We start from the raw sequence: 24402 nt of genomic DNA, 5'->3' as shown, positions 1-24402 counted from the left end.
GCCAAGGCTTTCGACTCTGTCAATCACCATATTCTTATCGGCAGACTCAGCAGCCTCGGTTTTTCTAATGACTGCCTTGCCTGGTTCACCAACTACTTTGCAGACAGAGTTCAGTGTGTCAAATCGGAGGGCATGTTGTCCGGTCCTCTGGCAGTCTCTATGGGGGTGCCACAGGGTTCAATTCTCGGGCCGACTCTTTTCTCTGTATATATCAATGATGTTGCTCTTGCTGCGGGCGATTCCCTGATCCACCTCTAAGCAGACGACACCATTCTGTATACTTCCGGCCCTACCTTGGACACTGTGCTATCTAACCTCCAAATGAGCTTCAACGCCATACAACACTCCTTCCGTGGCCTCCAACTGCTCTTAAACGCTAGTAAAACCAAATGCATGCTTTTCAACCGTTCGCTGCCTGCACCCGCATGCCCGACTAGCATCACCATCCTGGATGGTTCCGACCTAGAATATGTGGACATCTATAAGTACCTAGGTGTCTGGCTAGACTGTAAACTCTCCTTCCAGACTCATATCAAACATCTCCAATCTAAAATCAAATCTAGAGTTGGCTTTCTATTCCGCAACAAAGCCTCCTTCACTCACGCCGCCAAACTTACCCTAGTAAAACTGACTATCCTACCGATCCTCGACTTTGGCGATGTCATCTACAAAATAGCTTCCAATACTCTACTCAGCAAACTGGATGCAGTTTATCACAGTGCCATCCGTTTTGTTACTAAAGCACCTTATACCACCCACCAGTGTGACCTGTATGCTCTAGTCGGCTGGCCCTCGCTACATATTCGTCGCCAGACCCACTGGCTCCAGGTCATCTACAAGTCCATGCTAGGTAAAGCTCCGCCTTATCTCAGTTCACTGGTCACGATGGCAACACCCACCCGTAGCACGCGCTCCAGCAGGTGTATCTCACTGATCATCCCTAAAGCCAACACCTCATTTGGCCGCCTTTCGTTCCAGTTCTCTGCTGCCTGTGACTGGAACGAATTGCAAAAATCACTGAAGTTGGAGACTTTTATCTCCCTCACCAACTTCAAACATCTGCTATCTGAGCAGCTAACCGATCGCTGCAGCTGTACTTAGTCTATCGGTAAATAGCCCACCCAATTTACCTACCTCATCCCCATACTGTTTATATTTATTTACTTTCTGCTCTTTTGCACACCAGTATCTCTACCTGTACATGACCATCTGATCATTTTAATTATTTGCCTACCTCCTCATGCCTTTTGCACACAATGTATATAGACTCTCTTTTTTTCTACTGTGTTATTGACTTGTTAATTGTTTACTCCATGTGTAACTCTGTGTTGTCTGTTCACACTGCTATGCTTTATCTTGGCCAGGTCGCAGTTGTAACTGAGAACTTGTTCTCAACTAGCCTACCTGGTTAAATAAAGGTGAAATAAATAAACAAATGTAGTGAGATTCATACATTTCCCTTGTCTTTTCTCTTTTACACAGCCTATGGTGACTAATCCTGTTTAACTGGAATTATTTAAAAGGATCCTGTATTTGAATCTGAATCTCAACCTATTGCCATACTCTGCTGGATGTTTACTATTCCAGATGTCACTTCATACTTTACCATCTAGGGTTCTCGGTTACTACATCTTCATGGTTTGCTTTAGTAAAAGCATGATAAAGTATTGAACAGCATTTAGGCTGATGTAGCAAACACGTTACAGCCTCTGGGCTTGTGTTGATTGTTGACAACTCATGTAGTGACTGGCAAATCATGCTCAGCCTTCGGCCTGGACTTCCTGTCGCAGTCAAGGCGTGATACAGTCTGAGGCTGAGCCAAGCTGTTGTAAGAGACGTCTTGTTGCTTTCCTTACACACCACAATATGTAGGCCTATTCAATCCAAATATAGCCTCTCTTTCATGGTTTTCTAAAGGGAAGCTCTAATCGGTTGAGATCTCATCTGGCCATTCAAAAGGTCAGTGTTTGAGAAAATGACATTTCTAACAATGTGCCAGTTAACTTATCATAGCAAAAGTTTTCCAACCTTATCTAAAGTACTTTCTTGCAGTATTCCCAAAAATACAACTCTATAAACATGCAGTTCTTTCCTTCTCAATTTTTCATGAAATATTGATTTCACATGGCAGTCAGGCCATGTCACAAAAATGTGGGATCCTTTTGATTTGCTTTCTCCACCAGGAACATTTTCCAAACTGTAATGACAGCCAGAAGACCCTCTATTTTCTCCATGATTCCTCTGGTTAGCGCTGCCATTGAAAGGCCATTGTAACTGACTGACTGACTGCCTTGAACTCCCTTTACGTTCATGTCCCCAGCTGGGCATACCTGTACACCAGGCAGCGAATTTGATTATATTCCTTGGCCCATGTGAATGTGTCCATGGTGACCATTTGCATTTCAAGGTTCCTCAGTCTTGTCTCCATAGTGATGGAGAGAAAGGCCCAATGAAGGAGTGTGAGGCCCATAGAGGTCCACTGGACCTGGGGAACATTCTGTCTCACTCTCATTTGGATTAATACCTCCTTTAGTAGGCTACCTCCAGTGATGGTTGGAGAGACCCCACCTTCTCCTTTACAAGTAACACACAGAGACTTTAAGCTTTGTCAAGCACGTAACATCCACTTTCTTGTAACCAAATGCACCATTACGATCCACTCCATTCCAACTAAGTGCAACAAAGGTTTTGTTAGTTCCCCCAAAATTAAGTAGCTTGCTGCAAGGATTATTATTTTCATTGCTCTAAATCAAATCAAATGTATTTGTCACATACACATGGTTAGCAGATGTTAATGCGAATGTAGCGAAATGCTTGTTTATTTTTATTTATTTTATTTCACCTTTATTTAACCAGGTAGGCAAGTTGAGAACGAGTTCTCATTTACAACTGCGACCTGGCCAAGATAAAGCAAAGCAGTTCGACACATACAACGACACAGAGTTACACATGGAGTAAAACAAACATACAGTCAATCATACAGTATAAACAAGTCTGTATACGATGTGAGCAAATGAGGTGAGATAAGGGAGGTAAAGGCAAAAAAAGGCCATGGTGGCAAAGTAAATACAATATAGCAAGTAAAACACTGGAATGGTAGATTTGCAATGGAAGAATGTGCAAAGTAGAAATAAAAATAATGGGGTGCAAAGGAGCAAAATTAATTAATTAATTAAATACAGTAGGGAAAGAGGTAGTTGTTTGGGCTAAATTATAGGTGGGCTATGTACAGGTGCAGTAATCTGTGAGCTGCTCTGACAGTTGGTGCTTAAAGCTAGTGAGGGAGATAAGTGTTTCCAGTTTCTGAGATTTTTGTAGTTCGTTCCAGTCATTGGCAGCAGAGAACTGGAAGGAGAGGAGGCCAAAGAAAGAATTGGTTTTGGGGGTGACTAGAGATATATACCTGCTGGAGCGTGTGCTACAGGTGGGAGATGCTATGGTGACCAGCGAGCTGAGATAAGGGGGGACTTTACCTAGCAGGGTCTTGTAGATGACATGGAGCCAGTGGGTTTGGCGACGAGTATGAAGCGAGGGCCAGCCAACGAGAGTGTACAGGTCGCAATGGTGGGTAGTATATGGGGCTTTGGTGACAAAACACATTGCACTGTGATAGACTGCATCCAATTTGTTGAGTAGGGTATTGGAGGCTATTTTGTAAATGTCATCGCCAAAGTCGAGGATTGGTAGGATGGTCAGTTTTACAAGGGTATGTTTGGCAGCATGAGTGAAGGATGCTTTGTTGCGAAATAGGAAGCCAATTCTAGATTTAACTTTGGATTGGAGATGTTTGATATGGGTCTGGAAGGAGAGTTTACAGTCTAACCAGACACCTAAGTATTTGTAGTTGTCCACGTATTCTAAGTCAGAGCCGTCCAGAGTAGTGATGTTGGACAGGCGGGCAGGTGCAGGTAGCGATCGGTTGAAGAGCATGCATTTAGTTTTACTTGTATTTAAGAGCAATTGGAGGCCACGGAAGGAGAGTTGTATGGCATTGAAGCTTGCCTGGAGGGTTGTTAACACAGTGTCCAAAGAAGGGCCAGAAGTATACAGAATGGTGTCGTCTGCGTAGAGGTGTATCAGAGACTCACCAGCAGCAAGAGCGACATCATTGATGTATACAGAGAAGAGAGTCGGTCCAAGAATTGAACCCTGTGGCTTGTGCTTCTAGTTCCGACAATGCAGTAATAACCAACGAGTAATCTAACCTAACAATTCCAAAACTACTACCTTATACACACAAGTGTAAAGGGATAAAGAATATGTACATAAAGATATATGAATGAGTGATGGTACAGAACGGCATAGGCAAGATGCAGTAGATGGTATCGAGTACAGTATATACAGTATATATCTAGCGTATCTGAATCTGTTTTGAAATGCTCCAAGAAGAGAGATCAGTTGAGAGATCAAAAGAGATTTGATTTAGGCTTCGCTTTAGGCTTCGCTCATGTTTACTCAGTCAGCACAGTAAGCTATCGTAATAGTTTCAGCCATATCAAATAGTCATTAGATACTTCTGAGATTTGGTGTCTCTCAAGGAGACCGTCATCTATTTCATCAGCTAGAGAGAGAGAGAGGGAGAGAGGGAGAGAGAGGGAGAGAGGGAGAGAGAGGGAGAGAGAGAGAGAGACCGAGAGAGAGACAGAGAGAGACAGGGAGAGAGACAGAGAGAGAGACAGAGAGAGAGACAGAGAGAGAGAGAGACACAGAGAGAGAGAGAGACACAGAGAGAGAGAGAGACCGAGAGAGAGAGAGAGAGACAGAGAGAGAGAGAGACAGAGAGAGAGAGAGAGACAGTGAAAGAGAGAGAGAGAGAGACAGTGAGAGAGAGAGAGAGAGAGAGACAGACAGAGAGAGAGACAGAGAGAGAGAGGGGTTACAGGGGGGCAGTTGACTGTTAAAACAACCAATGTTAAAGAAGGAAGGAACTAGCTGATTGTTCACCTGAAGTCAGCGACTTGGGAATGTTTGGGTCACTCAAAAGTGAGACCCATTGTCTTCTACACAATGTCATTATTATTACACCTGGGAGTTAACTTTTGCTATTATGGTTTGATGCACTGTATTCAAAGCTATAGATGTATGAGGGCTTTGACTATGAAACAAAACAAAATAAACTAGATCTGTGTTTTTGTATGTAACTGACTTGAGACCTGATCATCAGTGCTCTACAGATTCAGAATTTTGATATGTAATATGTTTTAAATCCTTTGAATTTTGGTGTTTTACATAGCACAGTTAAGCCAGGCCGTCTCTTTATGTCCAAAGGTGAACAGTTCTTTTTTTAAAGATGTTTCTTGTGCATAGATATGTCTGCCCTGCAGTGACCACGTTCTTCGTTCTCTATTGGCACAGCAACCATAAAAGGCCTCTCCTGCTGGGGAGACACGCCGACTGCCTCATTAGGGCATAGCATTACACATTTCAGCCTGACCCCAAAACTTAGCCTCTCTGGGGTCCTTGCCACAGATGACCCATGAAAAAGCCTCAGTCTTGCCCCTGCATCCGCAGCCAATGACCACCATATATAGGTACAAGAGAAACTACATGATAAAATATATCGGCCAACACAGGTGTAAGAGTGAAAATACCAACATATTTTTGTCAATTTGGAACAGAAGAGACAATTAAAGCCTACTAGGTAACATGTTGGCTTTGACAGTGAGTTCCATACCCTGCTTCATGAATGGCGTTTGTACTTTGTCGACTGTAAAATATGCTCTCCGCTTCAAAGGACACTAGAAACATACAGTATCTGAGTCTTAGGAAGTCACCTTTACTGTGGAACCTGCTCACCCATTTATTTACAGAGAGATGAAGACTCATCCCATCACCTCCCTCTTTACAAACAGGGAATGACCATCCTGCTTCAAGTATTTAAAAAATAATTCAAGCATTGAGGGCAGTGGGAATGTGCAGCCTGTCCTCAAAGATGTAACATAGTAAATGTATGTCCCTCCAATTAGTATGATGTGTTACTTTTGCTCATGTTACATAAGACAGAAGGTTATGGGAAGGATGGGTGGGAATATAACATTTAATGTCTAGCAGCCCAAATGTTGCGTGTTTGAATCACATCATGGACAATTTTAGCATTTGAGCTAATTAGCAACTGTGCAACTACTTACTACTTTTTAGCTACATTGCAACTTCTTAGCATGTTAGCTAACCCTTCCCCTAACAGAGAGGAATAGGTGAAGCTAGAGGGTCTACCCCCGTCAAAATCTGTCCACATGAGAATTTAAAAAGAAATCCCCACCTGGTCTGCTTATATTGGTCTGGTTATTAAGCAGACCAAGCAGACCAAGAACAAGTGGCCTGTCTTTCCGCCATTTGGACAACGCCTCCACATTGTTAGGGCGGACACAAGACCATCGCATGATCATATAAAGTATCTCTGACCCTAACCATAACATTAACCTCTAACCCTAACCTTAACCCCTAACCCTAATCTTAACCCCTAACCCACATTCCAATTGATTGTAAGATTAAGCAAACATCTCCACCTTTCCTATGGGCATTTCCTGTTGATACTGTTGTAGGTATAGTAGAGGGAACTGAAACAGGACACACTTCCTTTACTACCAAAATATAGGGCACCTTTGGATAACACAACAGATCTGGTTATATAGATACTACACATCCAATAAAGATTTCTGCATTTGTCCTTATTGATGTTGTGGCAGTGTCTTTGTTTGCATGCCATTTTATTTCCTGAGGGATTCCACCACAAAGTGATATTGAAATGAATGGGAATAGATAGGGATTGGGGATTGATGTACTTTTTGTGTAGATACTGCCCCCTACATGAAAAACATGAAACTGCAACTGATATGTCCAAGTATTTTGACCAGCAGAGGGCACTTTTGGGGGGGGTCCACAGAGAAAAACAGATGGGTTTCGACTGTTGTCTTTCCCTTTCCAAAGGGACCAGCAACCCATGTCTGGGCAGGCAGTGTACTTGTTAACAGACTCACAGATGCTCCTATAGGACTGCAGCCACAGGACGCAGAGAGAGAGTTCCCCAAGCTTCAGCATCTCACCACGGATTGGCACATTCTTCTCTTCTCCTAAATGAACTTCTGCTGAGGGGCCTCATTTTTACCACGTCTCCTGCAGTGATCAAAGCTGGCAAGTTTTGGAATTTAAAGAAAATCTACTTTTCAGGCTACTCATCTCACAATGATTCCTTTTATTTCATTGGTGATACTATTGACACTGTGGGCTTCCGATGCAAAAAATGTTCCACAGACAAACAGTGCATCTGTTGAAAAGGATATGTCAAATCTCGACATTCAAGTCATTCAAAGCCATGGTTATGGTGATGAGGATGTAAAACAACTGCAATTTGACAAACAGCACAAGAGAGCGCCGCGTGGCGCAGAGACCATGGACACAGACGCAGGTGAACCTCAGTCTACCTTCTCACAGTCTTATGAGAATGAATTCTTCACCACACCCAGAGCCACCCAGTTCTCTAACTCAACCCTAGACACTGGAGCCACTGGGGCCAACACAGATGGGGACCAGGACAATACCAGCACCACAGAGCGGGGCATCACCCACATCCACAATCCTCTGTACCCAGTGACTGACAGCTCCTACACTGCCTACGCTGTCATGTTCCTGTCCCTGGTGGTGTTCGCTGTGGGGATTATAGGGAACCTGGCTGTGATGTGCATCGTCTGGCACAACTACTACATGAGGAGTGCCTGGAACTACATCCTGGCCAGCTTGGCTTTCTGGGATTTCCTGGTGCTCTGCTTCTGTTTACCTGTGGTGGTCTTCAATGAGCTCACCAATAAGAGGCTGCTGGGGGACATCTCATGCAGAGTGGTACCATATATGGAGGTGGGTTTGATTCCCTTAGCCCCCCCACCATCATCACACCCCACCACCCCTCACCCCTCCCGCCGTGGTGGAATCACTGTGGCCATGGTTGAAAATGATAAATGAGCATGGCTATGATCCCCAAGGACAGGTTTAGTACCTGTTGTTGCCTAAAACAACCCTCCATTTATTTTCTTGTGCTTTTGACTATGACATATTTACTCTGATTTATGACATTGTTGCAAATCAGCCAGTAAAATAAACGTATGGGTTGAATAATGTTTATGGGCCACATAGTGTTTTGAAATGTAAAATGTTGTAAATGTTTAAAACCTTTACCAATGTAATATTTATAGTACAATTTTATGGTAAATTACATAGTTGTATGTAAGCCATGCATTTTGTGTACAATTTTATCTTGTCAAACTACAATTTAAACTCATAATTTTAAATCTCTACAGCTCATGTAACAGGTTGGAAAGACTGCTTCCATGTTGAAACTGTTGTCTAATTGAAATGGCCATTTATGAGTGATGGGTTTAGAGTCTTAATGGGATATTTCTAGTTCCAGTGACATTCTGCTATAAAATAATGCTGTGTTAATAAATGGTGTGTGCAAGGTGTGAAAACGTTTCCCTCATTCCACCCACATTTGTAGGTCAACAGATCATAACTGTCATACCAAAGAAGCATCTGCGGTAAGGATTTTGCAGAAGCAACAGCACACCATGAAAATTCTAGCATAGCTAACAAGTTTAACTCCATTTATCCCTCTAGGTGACTTCCCTAGGGGTGACTTCCTTCAGCCTGTGTGCCCTGGGTATCGACCGCTTTAATGCTACCACTAGCTCCCAGCCCAAGACCCGTCGGGTGGAGCGCTGTCAGTCCGTCCTGGCCAAGCTGCTGGTCATCTGGGTTGGTTCCATGGTGCTGGCGGCCCCAGAGCTGCTCCTATGGCAGCTCAGCCAGGCCGTGTCTCCAGCCACAGGGGCCTTGATGGACTCCTGCACCATGAACCCCACCTCCAACCTTCCTGAGTCCATCTACGCCCTGGTCATCAACTACCACGAGTGCCGCATGTGGTGGTACTTTGGCTGCTACTTCTGCCTGCCCGTAGTCTTCACCCTGCTGTGCCAGCTGGCCACCTGCCACGTGTCCAATGACGGTATCCCTGAGCGTCTGGAGGAGCGTTCCCCATCCAAGAAGCAGAAGATACAACACAGTCAACAGGTGGAGCGCCAGCTCAACTGCACCGTGATGGCGCTGGCCGTGGTCTATGGCATCTGCGCCCTGCCGGAGAACGTGTGCAACATCGTTCTGGCCTACACCGCCATGCCCATCTCTGATGACACCGCCACCCTACTGGCCCTCATCAACCAGTTTTTCTTGTTCTTCAAGTCGTCGGTGACGCCGGTGCTGCTGTTGTGCCTCTGTAAGTCCCTGGGCCAGGCCTTCATGGACTGCTGCTGCTGCTGCTGTGAGGAGTGCCAACCCGGCAGTTCCTCTTCCCCTGGCACCGAGGCCAAACTCAAGAGCACATCCTCCATCTTCTTTGACAAAGCCAAGGACAGCTCCACCATCCTGTCAATCAGCGGGTCCAGCTGAACTGGCTTCTTCTGCCTGCCTTTTCTTTCCATCCTGTCACCTAACCTGATTAGATGTGGTAACAAAACAACTCACCTTTCAGCAGTGGACATTCCAACCTCAACCGCACCCCCTTTCCTCCCCAGTCCCACCACACAGGGATCAGATGCTGGACCTCTCCATGGACACACCTTTTGTTTTCAGTGTTATTAGTCAGAGGACTGGGACCATTGTCAGTGCCACCTTCTCTGTACCTTTAAAGTCTGTAATGTCTCTCCTTTTGATGTTCTCTCCAAATAGAGACCACACCCCATCCAGTTTTAAGGTGGTTCATTTGACAGGAAGTTAAGACTGACTAAGTGCAGATTAGGAGAAGAGCTCCATTTAATATCTTTGTAGAAGTGTCACCCCAATGTTTTCATCCTACGGATTATTAGATCAAGATAAACTGAGTATTATGTTAGATTATTATGATAGGTTTGACTAACTAACATTCCCTTGGAGCCTCAGAGTGTGGGGCACTGAGATAATTATTTTTGATGTCACAGCCTATTTACATATCTGTTAAACAATGTGTGTTCTCTCACTAGCCAACACAGACAAGTGTGCCATAGAATTTTCTTCATGTCCCCCCCAACTCCAGATGGAGCTAATTCATCTTTAGCCATCCCGTATCACTGTATGCATTATTACTTTGAGTTTTATTAATAATCAAGAGGGATGGTTAAGACGTAGTAATTTCCATCAAAGTGCTGTGAATAATAAATATTTGACGAGATCATCATGAAAAGTCACTGTACAGAGGTCAAGGTTATCAACCGGTTATAAGAAGGTCAAGAGAGAAGTCACCTCATTTTGTGAATAAGAGAAAAAATGGTTCTGAGATGTAAATCCGGCTGTAGTGTTGTTAATTTATCCAATAAAGGTTTATAATTTATCAGCGCTTGTCATTTTTCTCCTAGAGGGGTGTTGGGTGATTAGTGCTTGACTGAGCATCCCATTGACCATCTGAAACTCAATAATGGGGTTGTCCCCCTGAGCTGGAGCATATTTTTCCTCTCACTGATACAGGCTTTGGACAGCAGCAGAGCTCCTCTCATAAGGGTATCCTTGTTCTCCAGGGGCCGATGGAACCCTACATTCTGAATATCAATGCCCTGTTACTACAGTTGAGTTGCCAGGTTACCGTCCCAAAATTCACGTGTATTGCAGACTGGCCAAAGCCGGGCAGGCTTTCCACCATTTTCTCACCCTGCCTGGTTCCCCCGGAAACAGGGGGTTTTAACTGTCCAAATCAACATGGGGTGCTGCTGCATGTTCTCTCATGTTGTGGTGAAGGATAGAAGGAAAATAAATGATGTAGAAATGTTTCTAGTTTGTTTTATTTCACTTTTTTTTTTTAAATGGAGACGGACAAGGGCTAAGGTCAAAGTTGAATTTCTCTTTCTCAATTGCCACCGAAGTAATGGCTTTATAAAAGGTGAATGCCGACAAGAAAGAGGTAAGATGGGGCTGTTTGAAAGGGGATCATAAACATTGCCCAATTGTTTTTACAGGCAACATACCATAAATCCTTTGAAATAAATATTACAGTATTACAGTATTACAGTATTACAAGCTTGCACACAAATAACACACACTGGCAGTGCCAGAAAATAGGTCATTTACATTTCTGCACACTTGTCTTTGGTGTTTCACAAATATAATACCAATGATTTCTCCACAATGACTTCTTGCTGAACATGTTTTCAGTAATCTGACAATGCAGGGCAAAACTGAAATAGTTTCATACAGTATTCAGTCATGTTCGTTTCAATCAAATGAGCCACGATCTTCTGCTTTGTACAAGTGCATATGATCTGATCTATGTTGATACCTTCTATCCTATTTCTGCTTGTGATGCCAGCTCGCTATGTCATCATGTACATTGAATCTTTCATCCTGGATGACTCATTCTGTTTCTTCACCTGTTGTAGTGCTTCATAAACCGTCCCTCTGCCTCAGTCCTTGTATATTAGTGGACTGGCGTTGGATGTTGTGGCAGGGGCTGTCTGTTGATTTGTGTTGGTGGCTTCATTAAGGAAACAGAGAGGGGACTGTTAACTGTGCAGTCATTAGTGGCCAGGGGAGCTGAAGAGCTCTGTGCTCACTGCTAATGAGGCTCCAGCACCTCTCTCTCTCTCTCTCTCTCTCACACACACACACACAGTCATCTGCCCAGGCCCTGACAGCCTCTGAACAGGCTCCAAGACCCAGAGAGAGACACTCTAAAGGGGTCAACCCCCTGACAAAACACCCTCCCCTGTCTAACCCTGTCAATCAGTGCATATTTTAAGGAACCAGACTGTCTCTGTAGATTCCCACTGACTTCTAAGTCAATCACAATTGGTTATTGGTAGGCCCTATTGGCTTACAGGTGATCTCTGACATGCTTTCCAATCAGGTTTTCTTGAGTTTCATTGTGGCGGTGATCTCTGATTGAACCTAGCCCATCCATCAGAAAATGATCATGTCACCAAGCCCTAATATAGCCATTACTTAGGTGGCAATTGAGAAAGAGAAATTCAACTTTGACCTTATTGTTGCGACCGTTGCAAAAAATAGAGCAGGTAACGTTGCTATTTTGACCAGGCTGCTGCATGCAGACTGACGCTTTGATTATGCTTTTTCATAATAACAATGACAAGTTGATGTCAGAGAGCAACAATAAAATGACCATGATTTAATATGTGCCAAAGTAGGTAAGATGATAGGGGACATTTAAACTGAGTTGGCAAGACTTTTAAACATATTACCACAATCATGACTAGCTCAGTTGGCAGAAATAAACATACAGGCTTTGTTGCCGGCAATACCGTTCAGATATTTAAAAAACGTTGGCGGCATGCTAAAGTTGGTAACAAAACGTATTGGTTTAAAAGGTGTGTATGAGAATGCGTGATTGTTTTCAGACTGTGAATGGCTCTCATGGCTGTCTCAGACACTCTCCGTGTGAATGTGTGACTGCATGTGAATGTTTTTTGTATGGTGAGAGGCAATTCTGTATGTATGCCTATGTCATTGAGTGAGAGAGGAGAGAGAGTGTGTCTCTCTCTCATGCTGCATGTCCTCTTTGGGTTGGCTCAGTGAACGCAGACTAATGTGCCCTGAATGTCCCCACTTATGAACACAGAGCTGCCTCACCTCCCCCTGATGCGGGAACAGTGTTTGTTTTGTTCTGTGGGAATACTGACGAGGGTGGGGGGGAGCTCTCAGAACCATTCACCCCTGTTGTCATGGCAGAGGCCTGACAAGGCAGAGGCCTTGGCCCTTCCGAGAAACACAAACTGATCTGAATCAGAGAGATTGGCGCAGATCCTGAGCACGAACGGCCACACACACACACACCGGCCCGCTCCGGACCCCAGGCTTCTATAGCCACCGGACCACCTTGTCCTCTCTGGACAGGAAGTCCTGGTCAGCCTCATTATATTGTGCTGTGATGCCAAGGAGAGACAAAAACAGAACTTGTCACAACTCGTTTGTATTCATGGCCAATGGCGGTTAAACCCAGAGGAGAGTAGAGAGGGAAGTAACTTATTTTCAGCTTTAGTCTGGCCATTCTGAGATCACCACTTCCATAGCACCTCTCTGGTACCCACAATTACTCCCCTCTTTGGGGACTCGGTGATTGGGAAGCCCTCCAAAACACCTCAATCCAACTTGTTTGGATTGAGGTGAGATTTGCCATACACAAAGGCTTCACACACTTGTTGAAAATCAGTTCTGCGAAAGGGAGTGAGAAAGATTGTGTTGTGGGGGTAGAAAGAAATCCCCTTAATTGTGTCGTGTTAAGCATGTTAGAGCCTAACTCCTGTTTTAGGTGTAGAGTTCTTAGTTTACAAATCCCTCTTCCATACCAGCGTTTGACTAAATCTAAAATGGCCATTTTTGCATAGTTAAATATACAGAGAAAAAAATACACAGTGACAACAGATCTCTAAAATCAATTATTTTAAAGTAAAAGTGCCAGTCAGTGGTATTAGTTTCCCCACAGGGCAGCATTGTGTGCAACAGACAGAACAATATAATGATGCAACATAGTAGCCTGCTCACCATGCTGCTAGGCTAAATACTGCAGAAGTGGATCATCTCAAAGTGACAGCCCTGAGGTTATTAACCATGAATCCTGCCAAACGTCCATTCTAATGCACGACCTTCTATCATTAGAAAATGTCCCTCAGAATGCTCATTATAATGCGATAGAAACCAGATCTGAAGTAGTTTAAACCACACACATACAAATGTATACCATGTATGCGTTCAGAATAGTTGAGGGTTTGACTGCCTTAGTCTACTCTCAATCACTCAGAAAGGACCTGTGACTGGGAAGCTACTGCCCCCTGCTGTTCACAATACTTGCTTAATGTAGGTAGGCTTGGATCTTCCCTTGAGGAAATCCTCTACACACACACACACACACATACATATGAACTCAGCAAAAAAAGAAACGTCCTCTCACTGTCAACTGCGTTTATTTTCAGCAAACTTAACATGTGTAAATATTTGTATGAACATGACAAGATTCAACAACTGACATAAACTGAACAAGTTCCAGACATGTGACGAACAGAAATGGAAAAATGTGTCCCTGAACAAAGGGGGGGTCAAAATCAAAAGTAACAATTGGTATCTGGTGTGGCCACCAGCTGCATTAAGTACTGCAGTGCATCTCCTCCTCATGGACTGCACCAGATTTGCTAGCTCTTGCTGTGAGATGTTACACCACCCTTCCACCAAGGCACTTGCAAGTTCCCGGACAAATCTTGGGGCCCTAGCCCTCACCCTCCGATCCAACAGGTCCCAGACGTGCACAATGGGATTGAGATCCGGGCTCTTCGCTGGCCATGGCAGAACACTGACATTCCTGTCTTGCAGGAAATCACACACAGAAAGAGCAGTATGGCTGGTGGCATTGTCATTCTGGAGGGCCATGTCAGGATGAACCTGCAGGAAGGGTACCACATGAGGGAGGATGTCTTCCCTGTAACGCACACCGTTGAGATTGCCTGCAATGACAACAAGCTAAGTCCGATGATGCTGTGACACACCGCCCCAAATCATGACGGACCCTCCACCTCCAAATCGATCCCGCTCCAGAGTACAGGCCTCGGTGTAACACCCATTCCTTCCACGATAAACGCAAAGCCGCGACTCGTCAGTGAAGAGCACCGTCTTAGGCGTCTCACAGTACGGACATCGCAATTTATTGCCCTGGCCACATCTGCAGTCCTCATTCCTCCTTGCAGCATGCCTAAGGCACGTTCACGCAGATGAGCAGGGACCCTTGGGAATCTTTCTTTTGGTGTTTTTCAGAGTCAGTAGAAAGGCCTCTTTAGTGTCCTAAGTTTTCATAACGGACCTTAATTGCCTGTTAGTGTCTTAACGACCGTTCCACAGGTGCATGTTAATTAATTGCTTACGGTTCATTGAACAAGCATGGGAACCGGTGTTTAAACCCTTTACAATGAAGATCTGTGAAGTTATTTGGATTTTTACAAATTATCTTTGAAAAAGACAGAGTCCTGTAAAGGGGACGTTTCTTTTTTTGGCTGAGTTTATATATGGTAAGAGGTAAAAGTTGGCGGTGTCACTGCTATTTTTCCTCATTGACTGAAGTGATTACAACCTCGTCACAACCTTTCCCTCAGGTTGTGACGAGTGCCGTGGCATGGACCTTTACTGAGAGCAACAGAAACACTAACTTTCTCCCACATTGACTCCTTCATACACACGAAACAGACAGACATCACATGGACAGCACCAACCATCATCCCAACAACCCAAAGCTACAGTGAGATTCTATATTGTTTGGCAACAATAACCATATGAATTCTGCAGACCATGTATGAAGTTGTTTTCACCGTTGTTTTTAGTTAGTATTATACACAATCATCAATTTAATTGAAACAATGTACAAACAGGTTAAACCAGATACAGTATTTACTATTATTTGCCATAAAAAATAACAATTTTTAGTTCATTCTCAAAGGTCCCACAAATACTTATGCCCAAGCATGCAAACAAATAAGTAAAGATATTTTGCTGCGGGGTTGTCAATAATCAAAAATGACTTAGGTAATTTTGGCAATGTAGGAAGCAGAATAATTCATAGACATGTAAGTTTAGTTTATACAAAACTAGATAGAAGCCTTCACCGTTAGTGGCACCTGTACAATCTCAATTTATCGAGTGGACTTCTTTATCAACAGTCACCGAATAACAGATTTGACATTTTATAATGGGGTTATTCATGACTCGTGATGAGACAAAAACTGGCCAAGTAGTATCTGTACATTACTGGTTGGAAATGAGCTATTACATAAATTAATGGTAAGAAAGGGGAAAGAATATGCAAAAATCAATAAATATATATTTAGTTTATAAACCATGTGTTGCAGATAATGCTTGACCATAGACATGGCCTATGAAAATGTAAAAAGGCCAGGTTGCTTAGTTTAAAGAAACCCTGTCTGCTGTTTCTAAAGTAACAGAAGGGTGTCTGGGCGACAGAGATGACGACATATCACGCAAATGTATATATAGATATATATTGACAATAGAGATTACGTCAAGGGTACTCTTTAACAACACCTACCATTAGCCTTTAAAAAATGTGAGGCGGAGATACTTGTACACACTCCAAGTATTTAAATCAAATGGTGTAATGCTCCCCCTTCAAAAAAGGTACATACATGTACAGGACCATTTCAGTTGAGCACCGACATTGGGAAGGGATAAGACTATGGCCTGAGTCTTATATTGTTTGAGATTTGATATCAGCGTTCTAAACTTGACTTTGGGGCTGTTAATTGATGCAGTGTTCAGAGTCCATAGTCTTTTCTACCTATTGGGATCAGAGGTTACGTACAGTACTCCACCCTGTCTCCGGATCAGTTGAAAATGAACCTCAACATCAAGAGATGATGAAGTATGAAATATGAACACAATTATCATTTTTTTTTCATTTTTCAGGGCAGCTAAGTACCACTTTATCCATCAGAGGTCATATGTCACCTCAATGATTATTATATTACAAAAAAGAAAATGAACAGTGCAAGTAAAACATTTCCAGGCTCTCTTCAGGAGAGTGGAATCAGGCAAGGAGTCTTGGCAAGAGAGGGCCATCCAAAGAAAATAGGGGGAGAATGGACAAGCTTGGGAGGATAGAGGACAGGGTGTAAGGGACCTGTGCAGGCCTGTGGGGCCTGCACAGGTGAGATGAGGTTCTCATGAAGTGCTCCGCTTGGTTCTGGAGTGCTGGATCAGCCACTGTAGTGTTATATCTGGGGGTAAAATAACAGAAGTTTAAAATGCTATGAAATAAATAAGAAAACCGTAAATAACAAGTCATAAAGTCATCAGATACTGACCAATGTTGTCCTTTTCCTTGCAAGAGATAGAGTAACAGCAGATTTCTCTGTCCTGGATGGCTGAGAGGTTCCTGTGGATCACAGAACAGCCATGAGTATCACGCATTCTCTCTCTCACACACACACACACACACACACACACACACACACACACACACACACACACACACACACACACAGCTGGTGCTTACATCCTCTCAATCAGCTCTTTCTCATCAAGCGACCCAGGAAGATCTCTCTTGTTCCCCAAGACAAGAACCTGTGAGGGGGAAACAATATGGAGAGTTGGACAAAGTCAAAGTAATATGAATATAGGCCATTGAGCAGACGCTTTTATCCAAAGCTACTTAGTCATGAGTGCATACATGTTACGTATGGGTGGTCCCAGGAATCCAACCCACTATCCTGCATTGCAAGCGACCATGCTCTACCAACAGAGCTAGAGGACCACACAAGGAAATTGAAGCAATTAGGCCCACTACTGTAGCTATTAGATCAGCCAGTTCTGTATGGGGTACTCACAGGAATACCCTGGAGCTGGGGCTTGTCCAACAAGTTGTGTAGTTCATTCTTAGAGGCCTCAATTTTCTCTGGATCAGCTGCATCAACCATGTACCTTTAAAATGATATGGTTTCAAAAGGCTGAATAAATATCCTTATTTGAAATGGGCAACCAATATAATTGACCACCCCCACCACAAGGGGTAGGAGGCATGACTGAGTCAATGCTGTTACTCACACGATGGCACTGACTCCTCGGCAGTATCGCTCCCACATACTCCTGAATCGAGGCTGACCGCCGATATCCCACAGCTAGAAAAGCAAGGGATCAAAACATCAATACAGCCTTGATACTGTGAAGCTAATCCGTTTTACACCTTTCACAATTCATAAAATAGCTTCAGTGAGTCACAGTCAATCCGAGAGCCCATCCAAGATCCCCCTAAATACTTAACTCTCCTCTCGCTGGAGTAACCAAGTGATGAATCAAGTATGACCATTAAGTGGCCTGACCCCTGTCCGTTGACCTGGCAATGTACTGACCTTAATGGTGACGTTTCCCTTGGTGATTTTCCTCATGTTGAAGCCCACTGTGGGAATCATGTCTTCACTGAACTGGCCAGACTGCAAGGGGTTAAGAATAGAGGTGGGTTACAGATTACGCTAAATTAAATCACCTGGCAAATACTGTTTGTAATTTTGCTAGGACTTAAACTGTGAAATATGATCCTGTCGCTCATAAAACTGACCCTAGTAATTTAATGAAAGGGACTTAAGAAATACGATTGAATGCACTGTGCACAAGTGAACTGTCAGGACATACACGTGTGTGATGGGGAGATGATAATAGGCGAGTATTGTCCGTTTCCACAGGTCACGGTGTGGTGGCACTACTGCATGCCTCATGTGCATGCTGTCGTTAAGCGAACAGAGCTAGGGTCATCATCAGCGCCCGTACATGTCAGCAACGACACACGTTAGCTTCCTCGCTAAAGCCGATATTTAAATTATGTCATCGAGACGTAGCTAGCTAACGTGATACAAAATGGATATAACAACAGAAGCTAGCTAACGCTATCTAACTGCTGAGCTAGCAAACGCTTGCGTTGGTGGAGCACACGAGCAGACATCTCAATCTGTTCAACAAGGACACATCAGCAGATCAGAGGACAGTAATAAATGATTGACCGTACCGCAATCACGTTCACGAAGGTTGTCTTTCCCGAATACTGTAGTCCCACCAAAGTCAACTCCATCTCCTCCTTCCAAAATAGTGCTTTAAACCAGTCAAGGAGCTTGTTGATCAAAGCGATCATTCTGGGAGCGTTGTGATGGCACTGCTACTACTGGGAAAGGGAGCTTGCTAACCAGCTAGCTAACGTGAGTTACAAGTTCCCTAGCTAGCGCTATCTAGCGTGCAGTGGCAACACAGTAACGTTACATACAGAACGAATAGCGTACTCGCTAAATAATCTGTTTTGCGCGCACGTGTTGGCTATATTATTTAAGTTTTTTTTCAGTTATCTGCCTTGTTTACTATGCCTCTTTCCTCCCTGTCTGTATTTTCCAATAAGGGTTGTTCTTCCTCATTGAGTGGGGTTTCAGAATCACGTAGTGAGAGGAGTGCTCGATAAAGAGGGTACTCAGCGCAAATGAGGCTCTGCTTTCACGAGACTTGCCCTCTGCTGGAGAGAAGGAACCTTACCGTAGCTCTTGTGTATTTATTTTCTGTTCTACATATCACCATGTATTGATCAATGATGAAATAAACCTGGAACCTGGAAAAGCATCAAATAATAATACATGTATTTATCTACTATATGTATTTATTCTTCAGCATGTCAAGTGAACTGCATTTAGGTCTAATTAGAGCCAAGGACATTATGCATAATACTTGTTTTTATTATCATGGTAGCAAATATGGACAATATTAATACTAATGACGTTCAATAAAATTCAAACTGCATGGTGCGGTGAGTACCACATCACATGCCCATCAAAATGCCACAATCAATGTCACGGTCAAGAGGATGAGATGGACACCGTGTGTGAGCAGATTTCCAGGAGCTTATTCCCCCATGTGGAAATATCAAGTTTTAGCTGGGCTTTCTCTGTCACCGCATGTCCCCGTAGTTTTAGTGGTCTGGATGGGGACAGGGCTCTCTGAGCCACTGTCTGTGTTCCCCAGCTGCCTACTGTACTGAGCCAGGGTGAGGTACAGGAACTGGTACTGCTCACTGGTCTGGATCATACCACCCCTAAAAACACAGAGGCGGAGAGAGTGAGGGAGAAGCATCGTTTAGGGCAGCACCCCCAAACTACACCATTTTTTTCAAAACTCAAGATAAATATCAAATGTTGTGTTTGAACCAGTGTCCACTTGATAGTTTATGTGAAAAGTAACAGTTTGGTTTAAATTTGCTTGTCACTTTAGTTTCAAGTTTTAATGTCACATGCACAAGTACAGTGAAATGCCTTTCTTGCGAACTCAAAGCCCAACAATGCAATAGTCAATAACAGTGTATTACTAGAAATAAAGAAAAAACACAAGAAATAAGAATAATAAATATGAAATACGCAATTAAGAAAGTAAGCATACTATATACAGGAAATATTTAAAAAATGTGTTTCAATAGCATATTTACATGTGCAGGGATAGTGGAGTGATGGAGGCAGACATGTATAGGGGTAAGGTGACTAGGCAACAGGTTACTACCAGAAGCAGGGCGGATTGCCAAAGTGTGTAGTGGCTAGTACCTATCCAGGCGTAGCTTACAGACGATCCGAAGCACATCAACCTTACTAGTGTGTTGCAGCTGTAGGCATCCAATGCTGCTGGCGATGAAACAACCTGTTCTGCCAATCCCTGCACTGCAAGACAGAGCCCATGAGATCATGTCAAATAGAGCTGTAACATTCAAACGTCTGTCATACAATGTATTTATACTTCAGTCTTTCTGATACAGTATCTACCAGAAATACACAGTCCACTTGTACATTATACTGTATATCACAACACAAACGGAATTCCATAGCATTCACCTTTGCCGTCAGTAAGTGAATTCAAGCCATTCACCATGAATCATTTCGGAGCCTAATTCTGACTGACATGGTATGTGAAAGGAGCCTCCCTAAGGTGTCGCAACGTATAACTCCTCTGGCAGTGAGATCCGTTCAAGTAGCCTAGGGCTATTTTCTTTTCAAGGACATTCTATCTTACATCATTGTTTGATCTTTCACATTTATTATATTGATAGCTAATGAGAACCCGTGTTAAGGGGTGTGCTAGTGGGACCTGCAGTGGACGATGGTGGGTCCTGGGCTGGGTATGGACTGCCTGTGTTCATCCACATCCACCACCAGTCTGAGCAGGGGCCCAGTGCAGTCTGGGGTCTGGTGGTCTGGCCATGTGGAGTACCAGTAGTGTCTTACCTGCCTGTTCTCTGAGCCCACCTGTCAGACACATTGTTGTTAGTTAATTATTTGGTTCATTCTTTCATTCATTCAATCATTCATTCAGAAGTTCGGAATTTTTAAAACTGGTGTAACCCAGCACTTTGACTGGCATTACTTCACACTTTACAGATGATAATAACCTACTATCTCACCTGTATAATCATATCTCGAATGGTGTAGCCATCACATTCTTTCACAATGGACACTCTGACCTCAAATCTGCCATAGCTGCCGTCCTTCTCTGGCCAGTAAAGCTCGCACTTCTGAAAAACAGGACACACTTTTTGTAGACTGTAGACTTAAACATCAATATGTCTGTCAACGGAAACCATTGATGAAAGCTATGGAGGTGGGATAAAATGGACATATCCCTGTCACCTCGTTCTTCTCCTTTAGCTTGGTGATCATGACAATGGTGGTGGATCCCTCCTGCCACACCATCTCCCAGAAGTCATGCACAGTGTTGAGCATGGGGCCCTGGGTGGCGATGTAGGCTCTGGGTGCACCATTGTAACCCTGCGTGGGAGACAGCAAGAGTTGAGGCTGTGTCGTTCGTTTCCACTTTGACTTCCTGTGGGTTTTCTTGGTTGACATGATACACCCACGTAAACCAACCGTATCACTCTTTACATCATTAAAGGGGCAAGCTACAGTTGCTGCATCCATTTTTGGACTGATAAATGAGTGATATGTAGGATTGATTTTTGAAGAATATAACTTATAAATGCCTCATGAGCTTAGTCCAACTGTAGTACACTCTTAGAAAAAGGGATCCAAAAGGGTTCATCCGCTGTCCCCATAGGATAACCCTTTTTGGTTGTACTGTAGAACACTTTTGGTTCCAGGTAGAACCCTTTTGGGTTCCATGTAGAACTTGGCGAGGAAAAGGTTATACATGGAACCCCAAAGGCTTCTACCTGGAACCAAAAGTGTTCTACAGTACCTGGCACCAAAAATGGTTCTTCAAAGTGTCCTCCTATCGGGACAGCCGAAGAACCCTTTTAAGTTCTAGATAGAACCCAAATTATAAGCTTGTTTTACTCCCATGTTTGTAAACAAAGTAAATGTACACATACACTGTATAGACTCAAAACATGATTAAAACTATAATTTTTTATCTCATGGATGGTCAGTACTTGCATCTATAGCTCTGTCTATGAATTTGAGAGTGGTTACATTTCTCCAGCCCCGTCCCACAGCTTTTTTGCAAAATAGTGGTGGCGAGTACGCTTCGTTATTGTTTCTACTGCTGATTGCCGCTTTAACATACACTGTGCAGTGTGTATTCTTGACTTTCTCCTCACCTTTTGTATTACTCTTACTTTAAGTTCGCTTGACACAGTTGTGTCAAAAATGCATAAATAAAGACCGTGGTTGTAATAACGCATGATTCTAACCTTTATGTAGTTTGCATTGATGTATCTCCCAGTATCACCCGCTTCCTCTGCTGCAGGGTTTCTCAGACACACGCGGGTCTCAGGATCTGGTTAACATGATTATAGTGTTTACATTGCCTGGGTACCAGCGTGTTTCAGCATTTATAAACTATTTCTTCACATATGACTTAGGCACTCACTTGGCAGTATGGTCTTGTATCTGTCTTTTAAGGCGTGTCCTGGAATGTCCAGCTCTGCAGGGTTGACAAAGTTTGGAGGAATCTTCTGTTGGAAAGAATGGACAGGCTAAGGCTACAGATTCCACCTGATCCTACATGCAGTCAATCTCTGCACGTACAGTTACAGTAGATATTAACCTGGTACTCTGAGTTCAGCCTGCTGGTCTCGTCAGATGCCTCCTGCAGCTGAGAGGGGGTCAGAGGGCGTGTTGAGGTCCTCAGCAGGTGGAGGAGGGTCTCTCTGGGGGTGGAGATGGAGCACAAGGGCTCCACCGCACCCAGGCTGAGACTGCTCACGTCCAGCACCAGGGACACATTGGAGCCCCGTCTGAGGATGTATGGAACCACAGAGAGGACAAAAGGTCAGGAACTCTGTTCAATAACAGAGATAATGACAGTGTTTATTATCATGGATGTCACTCTACCTCTCCTGGAGCTGGAATGGTTTGCGAGGAGCTGTGGCAGCAGGGCAGGGGAATGACTGTTCCTGGTCCACAGGTTGTGATGATGATGGGGATTCTACTGACTCATTCATGGTGGTGTGTGGAACGACTGGGAGGTTTAGAAGGATACCATACAACCATACTCTACTGACATCTGCTCATAGAGTGAAAACAGACCTGAGAGAGAGAGAGAGAGAGAGAGAGAGAGAGAGAGTAGTGAACTACATCTAGTTCAACTAGTAATTTAATTATATTTTGCATTAGCTTGGTGGTAGCTGAACTAAATTCGAATCTAGGTAGTCTTTTCAGTATAACTTTTTTTTTGCTGCCATGTAGTGTTGTAGCTACAGTAACTACTGAAAGTACACACTACTTTTTTTGGCTGAAGGAGCCAATCATTTCCAGCATCAGACCTGCCTAATGGTCACTTGAAATATTGTTTTCGTGTTTAATAGGCTAAAGTGATCTGTTCTTGCCATTTATAGTCTATGACAGGGATCATCAACTAGATTCAGCCACAGGCCGATTTTTGCCTGAGTGGGCTGGAACATTACTAATAATTTGTAGACCGCAAATTGACCGCAAGAAGCCCAAAGCGATATAATTGAGTAAAACATAATTATTTTGTCACATCTTCTCCTGCAACGCCCTCTACTGCTCATCCTGTGTCGCCTTGATCTGCTGTCTCCCCCAGTGCTCTTTCCCTCTGTGTGTGTGTGTGTGTGTGTGTTTGTGTGTGTGTGTGTGTGTGTGTGTGTGTTTGTGTGTGTGTGAATGTGTTTGGGTGTGTGTGTGTGTGTGTGTGTGTGTGTGATTGTGTGGGTGGAGACAGGTGTGCTGGGGTCATAGCAGATCTCCACCAGCTGCAACCTGTTCCATAATCAAGACCTCTACTAATACTCAGCCCTGCCACTTCCACGCTGCCAGATCGTAATCTCTGCTCAGTCAGTCTATGTTGCTCGCCATTTGTTACTATTCAGATCCAGTTATCCTGTTGTGCCTGTTTTCCTCTCCGCTACAGTTCTGCTCACTCTGACTCTGGTCCCTGTCTCCAGTCCCACGTCTCCTCATCCTGCTACTCTTTCCTGGATTCCCCACTCTTATTACTCCTTTAGATTCCCCTCTGGACCTGCTTACCCTGTCCCAACCCCTCTCGCTCCAGCCTCAGCCTCCGTACCTGGTTTCCAGCAACCCGCCCGAGCTTCCCCTGACCTGCACTCCATCTCCCCCTTGTGTTTTAATAAATACCTTGGTTACTTTATCCCAGTCTCCTCGTCTGAGTCTGCTCTTTTGTTCCCCTTTTCCACTCCACGTAATAAATTTCAAACCTTGCTTACGTTTGTATACAATCACATATATATATATATATATATATTTTCATTTTACTTCTTTTTTTTTTTACTTGGGGGGCCCAAAAAAATTGCCTGCGGGCCGCCAGTTGGGGAACCCTGGTCTATGACATTTCAGATTTACATATGATAATTTTTCACAAAGTAGTTTGGATGTAGTGAACTGCTTTTTCACAGTAACTTTAGTTAAGTAAACTATATTTTTCGTAGGG

General features: G+C 43.7%; 3 protein-coding genes across 6 annotated transcripts in view; 1 reads left to right on the top strand and 2 right to left on the bottom strand.

The window, feature by feature from the left end:
- The first annotated feature begins 6925 nt into the window (after nt 1–6925).
- On the top strand, nt 6926–10057 carry LOC112244595 (G-protein coupled receptor 37-like 1). The gene is made up of 2 exons (XM_024412316.2): nt 6926–7851; nt 8608–10057. Exons 1-2 carry the CDS (start codon nt 7183–7185, stop codon nt 9433–9435), a joined length of 1497 nt encoding a protein of 498 aa, XP_024268084.1. The 5' UTR covers nt 6926–7182; the 3' UTR covers nt 9436–10057.
- A 5245-nt stretch (nt 10058–15302) lies between these two features.
- Nucleotides 15303–18954, bottom strand: LOC112232652 (ADP-ribosylation factor-like protein 8A). Its single transcript, XM_024399842.2, has 7 exons — nt 18521–18954; nt 17871–17951; nt 17566–17639; nt 17349–17442; nt 17018–17085; nt 16827–16897; nt 15303–16739 (listed from the first exon to the last, which is right to left on the bottom strand). The coding sequence occupies exons 1-7, from the start codon at nt 18641–18643 to the stop codon at nt 16684–16686; spliced, it is 567 nt and encodes a 188-aa protein (XP_024255610.1). The 5' UTR covers nt 18644–18954; the 3' UTR covers nt 15303–16683.
- A 232-nt stretch (nt 18955–19186) lies between these two features.
- The window catches only part of LOC112244591 (tyrosine-protein phosphatase non-receptor type 7-like), a 6985-nt gene continuing 1769 nt past the window's right edge, over nt 19187–24402 (bottom strand). For 3 of the 4 annotated variants that reach the window (XM_042299422.1, XM_024412309.2, XM_024399574.2), the window contains 9 exons: nt 22824–23018; nt 22537–22726; nt 22360–22444; nt 22181–22266; nt 21162–21299; nt 20936–21046; nt 20623–20780; nt 20085–20198; nt 19188–19585 (listed from right to left, as the gene is read on the bottom strand). In XM_042299422.1, coding sequence (XP_042155356.1) covers nt 19417–19585; nt 20085–20198; nt 20623–20780; nt 20936–21046; nt 21162–21299; nt 22181–22266; nt 22360–22444; nt 22537–22726; nt 22824–22933 — 1161 coding nt within the window. In that variant the 5' untranslated portion in view covers nt 22934–23018 and the 3' untranslated portion in view covers nt 19188–19416. Of the gene's footprint in view, nt 19586–20084; nt 20199–20622; nt 20781–20935; nt 21047–21161; nt 21300–22180; nt 22267–22359; nt 22445–22536; nt 22727–22823; nt 23019–24402 lie in introns of all 4 variants that reach the window. The other variant, XM_042299423.1, reaches the window with a different exon arrangement.

This window comes from Oncorhynchus tshawytscha, linkage group LG16 (genome assembly GCF_018296145.1).
Source record: "Oncorhynchus tshawytscha isolate Ot180627B linkage group LG16, Otsh_v2.0, whole genome shotgun sequence".
Classification (NCBI taxonomy): Eukaryota; Metazoa; Chordata; class Actinopteri; order Salmoniformes; family Salmonidae; genus Oncorhynchus; species Oncorhynchus tshawytscha.
This window is presented reverse-complemented; position numbering and strand designations above follow the sequence as displayed.

Bases quoted from the DNA above. Each gene is read 5' to 3' on its own strand.
- LOC112244595 (XM_024412316.2), top strand. From the start codon at position 7,183: ATGATTCCTTTTATTTCATTGGTGATACTATTGACACTGTGGGCTTCC. The intron at 7,852-8,607 runs GTGGGTTTGATT...TTATCCCTCTAG, and splicing joins GAGTGGTACCATATATGGAG to GTGACTTCCCTAGGGGTGAC.
- LOC112232652 (XM_024399842.2), bottom strand. From the start codon at position 18,643: ATGATCGCTTTGATCAACAAGCTCCTTGACTGGTTTAAAGCACTATTT. The intron at 17,952-18,520 runs GTACGGTCAATC...AACCCCTTGCAG, and splicing joins CCTTCGTGAACGTGATTGCG to TCTGGCCAGTTCAGTGAAGA. The intron at 16,898-17,017 runs GTAAGCACCAGC...TGTGATCCACAG, and splicing joins AAAGAGCTGATTGAGAGGAT to GAACCTCTCAGCCATCCAGG.